Source organism: Simochromis diagramma, unplaced genomic scaffold (genome assembly GCF_900408965.1).
Source record: "Simochromis diagramma unplaced genomic scaffold, fSimDia1.1 OVJJ01000802.1, whole genome shotgun sequence".
NCBI lineage: Eukaryota > Metazoa > Chordata > Actinopteri > Cichliformes > Cichlidae > Simochromis > Simochromis diagramma.
The window spans coordinates 7,777,669-7,788,070 of NW_024387492.1; the positions used below are offsets into that span (position 1 = coordinate 7,777,669).

General features: G+C 40.3%; 2 protein-coding genes across 3 annotated transcripts; one reads left to right on the plus strand and one right to left on the minus strand.

Annotated features, from left to right (window-relative positions):
* Positions 1-40: 40 nt before the first annotated feature.
* Positions 41-3,568, minus strand: armc1l (armadillo repeat containing 1, like). 2 transcript variants are annotated; one of them, XM_040017805.1, is made up of 7 exons: positions 3,448-3,568; positions 2,846-3,017; positions 1,644-1,735; positions 1,260-1,428; positions 1,058-1,171; positions 706-780; positions 41-598 (listed from the first exon to the last, which is right to left on the minus strand). In XM_040017805.1, the coding sequence occupies exons 2-7, from the start codon at positions 2,996-2,998 to the stop codon at positions 404-406; spliced, it is 798 nt and encodes a 265-aa protein (XP_039873739.1). In that variant the 5' UTR covers positions 2,999-3,017; positions 3,448-3,568; the 3' UTR covers positions 41-403. The 2 variants fall into 2 exon arrangements, with proteins under 2 accessions (XP_039873739.1, XP_039873740.1); XM_040017806.1 differs by lacking the exon at positions 3,448-3,568 and adding an exon at positions 3,327-3,437.
* Positions 3,569-3,631: 63 nt separating this feature from the next.
* On the plus strand, positions 3,632-7,937 carry mtfr2 (mitochondrial fission regulator 2). The gene is made up of 8 exons (XM_040017804.1): positions 3,632-3,749; positions 4,434-4,616; positions 4,764-4,868; positions 5,975-6,099; positions 6,338-6,546; positions 6,657-6,939; positions 7,122-7,305; positions 7,418-7,937. Exons 2-8 carry the CDS (start codon positions 4,545-4,547, stop codon positions 7,469-7,471), a joined length of 1,032 nt encoding a protein of 343 aa, XP_039873738.1. The 5' UTR covers positions 3,632-3,749; positions 4,434-4,544; the 3' UTR covers positions 7,472-7,937.
* The last annotated feature ends 2,465 nt before the right edge of the window (positions 7,938-10,402 follow it).

Sequence of the window (10,402 nt, forward strand, 5' to 3'; positions counted from 1 at the left end):
TTTTTCAAACTCTTTAGCCAAGAAAGAAAACAGAACAGAGTACAGTGACAGCACAACATTTATATTCTGTAGCATAAACCAGCAACAATTTAAAAACAAGACAGAAAGAAGCAGTCAGGATTGTAAACAGTTTCTGTACATTTTAGGAGGAAATGGAAATTTTAACAGATTTGAAAGAAATATTTACACTGAATGAGGACAGATTCTTCAAGCATTTTAGTTTCCAGTCAGCTCAAACAATAAAAGACATCTAGCCCAAAATCTGTTGATAGTCTCACAAGAACTGAAACGCTGACTTTACAGTAGAAGCCAGGACTCAGACCTGTGGTTTCTCACAACAAGTAATGTCCATCCAAGTTAAATACACCGGAATGAGTCTTAAAAGCACCTCCCTGTGACTGATTCACCAGTAAAATGTTTTTGTGAGGAAACTGGCAGCAGCGTTGAGCCAGCTACCGCTGGAATCTTCCTTGGCTGTGGTGCGGGAAATTGCTCGATCGACCTCCCTCACAGGGCTCTCCTCTTCTTCTGGGAGGTAATCCGGCAGGGCTGAGTTTTGAGGCACATCCACTCCAGATGATTTCAAAGGAATATAAACCTGAAGACAATGTTATTTAAAAAACAAACAAATTCATAGTTAAACTTTAACTTACACTTCCATATCCTAATATTCTTTACTGAAAGTATATTCAAGTATCCAAGCACCTCTTCTCCTGCCTCATTCTTTATCACTTGTTGGGCCAACAACACCTTAGTGCCAGCGATGGCTGTTGCCAGACTCTGCAAATGGGACATCAGGGAAGAGTGTGAGGCTAATGATCCGTTAGAAGAGGATTTTTTTTTTTCATTGTCACAAATTTCTGCATTTGGCATTTCTCAGCAGCTTTGACAGAATAACAGACATATAAACGAATAAAATCAGACTGTTTGTACAACCCAAACATGCCCCCGCCCACACAAACTTGGATGCACTGACTTGACTTTATTTTCATTTTACACAGCATCCCAACTTTGTTGGTAAAATGTTGGGTTGTAAATGTTTGTCTTTGCTTGTTACCTCAGTGGGCAGGTCTGAACGGATGCGAACAGTACATCTCTTGGATGCCATTTGGAAAGTGAAGCTTATCACTCCTTTGACCTTCAGAAGAGCTTCCTCGCACAAACCTCGATGCTTGATGACAGAGAGATTACATAATTAAACTTACTGGCGATTATAACAGCTACATAAATGAACTGTATGTAAAAAGCAGTCGACTTACAGAGCTGTCCAAGCCCTGTATGTGCAGAGTGATGGACTTGGCCTTCTTGTTGGAAGAATTGAGAAAGAACTGGGGTTTCTTCCTTCTCTCAGGCGGAGGATTAGCAGGTGCATTGAGAATATCGTAAACCTCCTTGGCCAAAGAGGTGATATCAACAGAGAGACCATCTCTGTATGGAGAAAGGTTATATTTAATCATGTGCTTTGGAGGTGTGAACACTCACCTTCATTACAAACTTATAACTATGTTATTATGAAAAAAATGGCACAGAATTTATGCATTGAAAAAGCAGCCAAGTATCACTGTAAATTTTACACAGCCACATTAAAATGCAAATGAAATAATGTGTTCATCCACAGGTAAAAGTAACCATGGGTGTGTCACCTTGCCAAAAGATTCTCCAAGCTCACCATCATACCCAGTTCATTCTTCATGGTGGGGATGTTGGTAGATAACTCAGCCAAGTAACGTAGGGTCTGAGGACAAAATAGCACAGAAGGGATTTATATACAGCCATGCTTACAGTTCAGCGACACAACAGTGGTATTATCAGCACACATCAACTTTAGATTAAGTATCATATCACCCATTTCACATGCTTCATATAACCTGCACATAATATAGATTACAGGAGACTTTTCTCCCCCAAGGAATTAAGCAAGTATACTTAATGCATGGATGGGTCACCTCTAAGTAATCACATTTATGTTTTGCTTTCAGAAAGGCTCACAGTGTGGGGGTTTAAACCTTCACATAACACATCAAAGATTCCTTCTTTAGGACCATGAAGAGACACAAATCCCTGAGAGGGCTGAATCAGGAAGATCAACCACTGTAAAAATCACATTATGGGCTTTAAAAACCTTCTTTAATTGGTAATAAGACTGGAAAACATGGAACATATGTCTTTTAAATGATGCACAGTGGTGTAGTGATTAGCGCCACATCTCACAGCTAGAAGGTCCTAGGTTCAAATCCATCTGTCACTTTCTCTATGGAGTTTGCATTAGCTATTTGCTGATGCACTGGCATTTAAAAATGAAAATGTAAAACAGCAGTTTGTCCATTAGAAGGCACTCTGCTAAAAGGAAAGTTGCCTTTTAGCAATATGTTAACAGGGAATATAATCTTTGGAATATCACAAACAGGAGCCAGTCGGATCTGAGCAGAGCTGAAGTAGAGCGTAAAGAAGTTAACAAACAGCTGCCCATAACATTGTGTGTGTTTGAAAGAAAGAAAAGTGCTTGCTATATTGGAATATCAGACTTCTAAATCTCCAAATATTCTGTTTTACAAATCCTACATCTAATTAGGGTTCTAATTAATAGGCGATTCTAAATTGGCTGTGAATGTGAGCATGAACATTTGTCACTATGTTTAGTCCTGCCACACAATAGATATGTCCACGGTGTACCCTGCCTTTAGTCTTATGACAGCTGGATAGGCTCCAGCCCAGCCTTGACCCAATGATGAAAGCTTTCACCTTCACTGTTCTCTCTCTTAAAAACAGAAAACAACCTAATGTTATTAAAACTATGTAACTAATTGAAATTCAGAAATAATCTGAATCCCGTCCAATAACATACCTGTAGAGTTGCAAAAAGGACATCTGGGTTCTGGTGGTCCAGGAAGAGAACCAACCCAGGGAGACAGCCCTGATCCTGGACTATCACGTCGCGGTTCTGGGGCTCAGAAGCCAAGTCCCGGAGCTGACTCACCACCGACAGTGCATCCATCATCTTTAACAACTTTATCGGACTGTGAAAAACATTTACAAAGGAGTTAGTCATTCTCAACGTTTGGCATGTGGTGGACAAAATATCTACTTGAGAGTGTTAGGTAAAGGACGTGCGGCTGTTAAATAGCTTTTCCTATCCCAAAACTGTCCGGTGTGAGGTCATACTACAATTCCTAATGAATGTTTCAAAACTACCAACATTGTCAAACATACAGGCCGGATTAATGTTAACAAGTCAAGCAGCTACGCTGCCGTTGAGAATGTGGCTAGCCGAAGAAGCTAGCTAACTACTTTAGGAGAAAAGGCTAAATAAACTTCACAAAAAATACATTTCCTCTTTTTTCGCTCCATCTTCATAACCAGATATTGGGGAATCGCTTTAACTGCTATTCTATTAAAATATATCACAGTTATAATTAAACTGTAGTTTTGTAGCTAAATGTTTCTTACCCAGGGCAGAAGCAGCTCGTGCACAAATACAAATTTGGTGCAATCACCCGATTGGTTGACTAGCCTCCGCTTACGCCGCAAAGTCGCCCACCCCTATTGGCTGCTCTTACTACTTCTGTATCCACAGCCAACCAGAAGACGTCTCGCTGCTGCAGCGTTATTTGACTTTACAGACTCCTTTTAATCTGAACGCGTGAGCGAAAAAAGGGAAGCTGCAGATTCTCGGTGAATATCATTTAGTTTACAGTATCGTCTGGGAACATGGCTTGGGAGAAATGTAGCTGCTAATTCACGTTTTGACGGTAAGTGCGACTATATGTTTTTTTTCTTTTTATCGTGTAAAATCCCGGAGGTGTCATTCACGTTAATTTTGATGATCCACGCAGCTTTTCCACTGCGGTGCCCCTCTGCCCCCACTGCTCAGAACGGCAGGACACTGTGTAACTTACACCTAAAGTCAGCCATGCTCTCTCCAGTGTGCTGGTACACTGAGAGATTGCTGCCGAATCAACATCCAGTAGTAGAGACCGACATTTGTCTCTGAGCATCAGTGATGGCAGCAACCGACCGTTGGCTGCACTTACTTTCATTTTGCTGCTGTAGGTTGTGTCCTGGTCATTCTCGTATGGGTTTAACGTTTTTCTTACCTTGACAATTCCAATGTTTAACTCTAACTGTCTGAAGCTACTTTGTTATCAATACAAACCTATGCATTAGTTATATTTTAAACTCTGTAAGTCTATAGGTTTGAGAGTCGTGGTGTTTCCTCTGCAGAGAAGTGGCAGATGAAGGAATCGGTGGTCACAGATTATCAGATTACTATAGTCATTATCATCATTATTGTTATTATTTTCCTAGTATCAATATTTGAACCATTATTTGTTTACTAAGATTGTTGGTTTCATATGTGATTTTTACTGTGAGGCATTATCTTACTTTACGTATGTGTTATTTTTGGGTTTTTTGTTCTTGTTGTTTTGTTTCAGGTTTCAAGCATGTGACTTAGACCCATCCTTTCTGTGTTGGCCTCCCACCAAGACACTCAGCAGAAAGCAGAGCTTTTCAGTCATCAGCTGGTGCAAGAAAACATCCTTCCAATGTCCCTAGCAGAGGATGTTCTTTATGTGCTGCGCATCGTCCTGGAGTACTTTGGTGTTCCTCCAGACGTGGTATGTGCACAGACGCACTTGTGTCATTCTTTTGTTTTGCAATACTCAAACTCCTGAGGCATCCGCGGGTTGCTTGAATCAGTGAACTTTTAAATCTGACGTTGTGACATTATGTTTCTGTCTTGTCTGTGTCATCGTGCATTTTAGCTGGTTCCAGTGTGGAATAGTCCGCTGTGCGGTCAGTATCGCAGCATTGTGCGGATGATTGGATCAAATCTCCCACTGACACCGACACCACGTGTCCAGTTTCAGGTATTGTACAATCTGTGTTTTACAAAACATGTTTGACTTTACCCAGTCAGCACTGCTGGCTAAATGAGTCCATACACTTGCATGCACGGTTGCATATAATATACAACACAAATGGCTATTTGCAATGAAAACAATACATTTCTCTTGTACATGCATAAAACAATCAAGAGCTGCAGCTGATTAGGGTGACCACATTTTGATTTCCAAAAAAATAGGACACTTGGCTCAGTCATGAAGAACTTGCTTAAAGAAACATATGTAACATATTTAAACAATGCCTTCTCTGTGCGGTTAATGAATTGTGAATTGTAAACTATGTCATATAGGCTTTTACAAGTCAACAAGTGCAAAAAAAACTTGAATTAAATAATGGTACAGAAATAATGCCTCATCTGCATAAGAAAAATTACCAGTACTGGGTCGGTACGAGGGAAATTTCTTTTGCAGTTCGTCTGAAAAGATCAATTTGCGCTTTGGGACGTTTTAAACATTATTACGCGCGTTGCTGTGCGCTGTCTGTCCCATGTGTAAGCGCAGAACAACTCACTAAGCAGCAGCACACATGGGTCCTCTGTCGGAATATAGGAAAACCTGGACATTTCTATCAATCTCAAAAAAAACCCCGGACAGAACGTGAAAAGTGGACATGTCTGGGGAAAAGAGGACGGTTGGTCATCCTACAGTTGATCAATGTAACATTTGGCATGTTGACAGCTTTTTAATTAAAAACTATTTAATTCATTCATTCTACAGTTGTCCATGTTGTTGATAATAACAATAATAGCAGTCTGTGTCCCCACACTACAGACTTATTTTCTATCTTAAAGAGGAACTGCAGCTTTTAGCACTTGTGCGTTGACTTCATTTTCCAGCCCTGGAGCTTTCCTCTTGCTTAAGGTGGTGGACTTGGTGGGCTTTAAGGAAATATAAGAGGAATGACCACCCATACTGTCTCTAATTGTCCTTGTCTGCAATAGAATATAATCAAGGCTTCACTATGAAAAGAAGTTAATATTATCATAACTGTTTTTAGAATCTCTTTGACTCTTATTTCTCTTGTGTACTCGTTTACAGTGTGTAATCCCTCCTTATCCTTGTCTCCTCAGGTCGCTTTGCTCGGCCATAGGCACCATGAATATATCGAGCCCATTGTGGACACACCAGCCATCCCTTCCTTTGCTGATGTCATGTGGGTGTTTGAGGATGAGGGTGACAGCTGTGCTAAAACGAGGTAAAAACAAAAATGACACAGCACAGATGAAATCACCCTCCCTGCAACCCTGAATTCCATAAAAGTAAACATACAAATTCACTCATTAGGCAGTCTTGTTGGATGTGATTAATGTCACTGCATTTACACAGAATCTTACCTTTTTATGTTTGTGAAGATGAAAGGACAGCATTGATCATTCTGTCCAGACAACTGTAAGACACTAAATTAATATACGAATGATGTGGGGTCTCCGTAGGAACCACCTACCTCCAGTAAGGCGAAGTACTGTAAATCAAGATGTGATGAGATGTCCAGAACCAGCATTCATACGAGCTCAGAGAGGAGGGCCACCTGTAAGACAGACGCCTGATCCAGAAGCTCTGAAGAAGATCACAGCGCTGGAGAGCGAGCTGCTGAAACTGCGAGCTCAGATTGCTTTGATAGTTACTGCTGCTCCAGCCTCAGGTACACGATGTGTTTGTCTTTGTCCCATTTTTCAAGATGCTTTCATCTTCTCATAACACCAACCGAGTGTTTCTTTCTTTTTTCTTGTTTTATCTTTCATCGTGTTTTAGGTCTGGTTGAATCCCCAAATGAGCCTGCCTCACCTGGGATTTCCCTTTCCCATCCACTTCCAGCGCTCACCTCCACACCTCGCCATGTGGCTCCTCCTCCTCCTCCACCACCACCCCCTCCTCCTCCCTGCCCTAGCATTTTCACTGGGTCAAAGGAAAGGAAGGATGAGAAAGATCTCGATAAGGGTCACCAGAGGACCAAGGGGTCTGAAAATAAAGGGATGCCCTCCATGCTGGATGTTCTAAAGGACTTAAATCATGTTAAACTGCGCTCAGTGAAGAGGTAAATATGCAGATTTAAAGAAAACTAATCATTAAAAATGTAACTCTTTATATCTGAAGCTGCAGAATGCTTTCTTCATTGCACCAGTAGTTCAGCATCCTGGTGTTTCCTGCTTGTTTTCCTGTAATTTGAAGTAGATCTTTCCCCCCCACCTAACAAAGCATATTCATTCTGTTTTGCAGATCTCCAGGGGGCACACCAGTTAAGAGGAGGCGCAGTAAAGGAGGTACGGCATTGCTTAATGACCCGGCAGCTCTGATTGCTGAAGCACTGAAGAAAAAGTTCACCCATCTCCGCCACAACACTTCCTCTGACAAAGAGAACTCCCTTGAGCTCTCACCTTTCGGCAGTCCTGAGTCACCTAAGGTTTGTTTTCCATAGATGCGCTGAGATCTTTGAGAAGTTAAAAAATGTTATCCATCCCCTATGATGATGTGCTTGAAGGAGAGTTCCTAACCTGACACCTCTTCTGTTGCAGGTTCCTCACCCCCCTCGGCGAAGTCGGGGACACCGCCACCCGTTACATCATTAAAGAGTGACATCAGCATCAACAGCTCCTACAGATGTGCCTCACAGCGGATTACTACTGCAGCTACTGACTTGTGTTTTTGCTTGTCCTTACTTTGTCTTATTATGGACTACAATGTGCTTGTCTCTGTGTCTGTTGGGATTTTAAATGTGCTAACTATGTTAAAATGTGTATGTTTCTAAGCTGCTGTAAACAAAGGGGTTTGTACACAAAGGTTTGTTTTTTTTTTGTCATTGGATTCTTAACTGTTTTAACTGTTCTTAGCAATGTTTGTGCAAACCACCTTTTAAAGCAAATAATATAATGAATTTCAGGTAAGCGGTGCAGCTTGCCTGCATTAATGTTTCACTTTGTGAGCCCTACCTTCTTACCTCAACCAAGTGAAATCTGTAAGAGTGGATTCTGAGATTCATATAGCTCTATTCTATGCAACTGTTAGCAGGATATTTCTATTTTATTAAAGAGTTAAAGTGCACTGATGAAAGTGTTGTTATCTTAATTTTTCAATTTATAACAGACTTTGTTCATGCCTGTCTGAGAAAACTGTATATTTTCACACTTTTCTCTCTTGTTTAAGCCGTCTCAAAGTTCAAACCTTGTTGAAAAATCAGTGCAGTATTATAGAATGAAATTGAAGGCACCCGCAGGTGACAACATTTAGTCGACATTGTCTGTTTGTTGCGGAGAAAACTTACAAACATACAGTACAGCACTTCAGAGTCACACTGCTAGCGATCGAAGATTTATGTAACTTGACATTGATTGAAATGGTCGACAGCCAATCAGGACGCAGAACACAATGCACAGTTAAAAAAAAAAAAAAAGTATGCAATATTGCACAAAAAAAAAAAAAAAAAAAATCTGCAAAACAGCGAGGCCGCGAAAGGTGAACCACGTTATAGCGAGGGACAACTGTACACTACAATTTCGGCCTCTTTAGGTTTCTACTGGCATGCATTTGACAAGGGCAGTAGCAATATGTTGGAAAGGGAAACCTCTCACACACTCATAAGAGGAAGCTGCTTACTTTTTCCTGGCACTGCATCTTCCACAGGTTACACACAGTGACACTGATTGACCAATAATGACAGTGTAACACAAAAAAATGTTCATTACAATAGAAATCCTGCTAGTAATTGTCAGCTTATAGTCAGTTTTACTGTCATTTATTTAGGATGCCTTGTTATCTTCTTCTCTTTTCTCACTTTCTTAATCAACATTTCATACTTGTCAGTATTATGAAGTATTTGCTCTGACTGATCTATGTAGGATCCCAAAAGAGTGAGTATACCCCAAAAGACTTCATTCTTCTCACTGAATTTATGTCAATCTACTTCCTGACATTTTGACGCGCTGCCTTAGATATTATGGACACCTGAAATAAATTACACCTGTTCAAAAAAACAAAAAACTGGATTACACAAACATATTTCATATTTCACCAGCAGGTTGGATGTCTGTTTATTTTTGGAGATAAGAAAGAAATGTGCTGAATGATATTTCTCTCTGTGGTAAAAATGCATAATTTTGATACTTTTCATATAATCTGATATTTGTAGTGGTATTGTGACTTCCCTAGAATCTGAGACATTCAGCTCAGCCAGCTAAATGACATTTTGGCCCACAATCTTATATGTTCCTCAGTTTTCAGTTGATGCAAAGGAGAACATTGTGAAACACAGGTTCATTACACTAACCCAAGTCCACTAGGGAGACCATATTGAGAATGGTGAACACACAAAACACAGATGCCAATGAGTAGAGGGCATCAGGACTATCCTTTGGTCTTACAAGAGTCAGTAAACACTGGAATAACTACTAACTGTGCTCCTCTGGATACTCTCCTGAGTTGAAGAATACTTTTGAAGGACTGCTGTCATTGAGCTTTACTACTTTGCTATGAAACATTTTAGTAATTTTTCTGTTACAACTTAACATGCTTGTGGTGTTACACTAGAATTACAGAATTATGTTTTTGAGTTTTGCCTTAAATTACAGTTCAAACAAGTGTGTCACAAACTTTCTGTGTTAAGTGGAAGTGCACGTTTGTAATTGTGCAATGCTAAAAAAAAAATTGATTTAAAGAAGTATGGTTTTGTTATTGTACCGCTTTTAAAATGTTTCAATATTTTCGATATTTTTGTTTAAAGTACAGGCGGCACGGTGGTTAGCACTGTTGCCACACAGCAAGAAGGTCCTGAGTTCAATTCCAACATCAGGCCGGGGTCTTTCTGTGCGGAGTTTGCATGTTCTCCCCGTGTTTGCGTGGGTTCCCTCCGGGTACTCTGGCTTCCTCCCACTGTCCAAAGACATGCAGCTTGTGGGGATAGGTTGATTGGATAATCCAAATTGTCACTAGGTGTGAATGTGCGAATGAATGTGAGTGCGAATGGTTGTCTGTCCCTGTGTGTTGGCCCTGCGACAGACTGGCGACCTGTCCAGGGTGTACCCTGCCTCTCGCCCTATGACAGCTGGGATAGGCTCCAGCGCCCCCCGCGACCCTGAAAAGGATAAATGGAAGTGGATGGATGGATGGATAAAGTACAAGGATTTACAAAATCCCTTTATCATTGACAGAAGTCATCTTGCCTATAGACCAATACATATTTTTTAAGGTGGTCATTCAATCTCAAATCAGCCAATGTTAAGAAAATTTCCTGCTTGACCATTTCTAATTTGCATAAAGATTTTGTCGTGTTTGAACATAATCAGTACTGTGAAATTTTAGGTTCACATCAATAATATCATATCAGTTTTATTTTTTTGGAAAAACTTTCCACTGACCCACTTTCAGGTCTTCTTTAAGAACACATCAATGTTCAGTATTTGAACATAAATATTTCAAACTCCATTAAAGACAAAAGTCTGTATTTTCTCTTGTTGTTTTTTACCATCAAGTTTTGGCTAGTTAAAATATGAAAAAAAAAAGCCCAA

Bases quoted from the DNA above. Each gene is read 5' to 3' on its own strand.
- armc1l (XM_040017805.1), bottom strand. From the start codon at position 2,998: ATGATGGATGCACTGTCGGTGGTGAGTCAGCTCCGGGACTTGGCTTCT. The intron at 1,736-2,845 runs GTATGTTATTGG...TTTTGTCCTCAG, and splicing joins TCCTTTTTGCAACTCTACAG to ACCCTACGTTACTTGGCTGA. The intron at 599-705 runs GTGCTTGGATAC...CATTGTCTTCAG, and splicing joins AGAATGAGGCAGGAGAAGAG to GTTTATATTCCTTTGAAATC.
- mtfr2 (XM_040017804.1), top strand. From the start codon at position 4,545: ATGTCCCTAGCAGAGGATGTTCTTTATGTGCTGCGCATCGTCCTGGAG. The intron at 4,869-5,974 runs GTATTGTACAAT...TTGTCTCCTCAG, and splicing joins CACCACGTGTCCAGTTTCAG to GTCGCTTTGCTCGGCCATAG. The intron at 6,547-6,656 runs GTACACGATGTG...ATCGTGTTTTAG, and splicing joins TACTGCTGCTCCAGCCTCAG to GTCTGGTTGAATCCCCAAAT.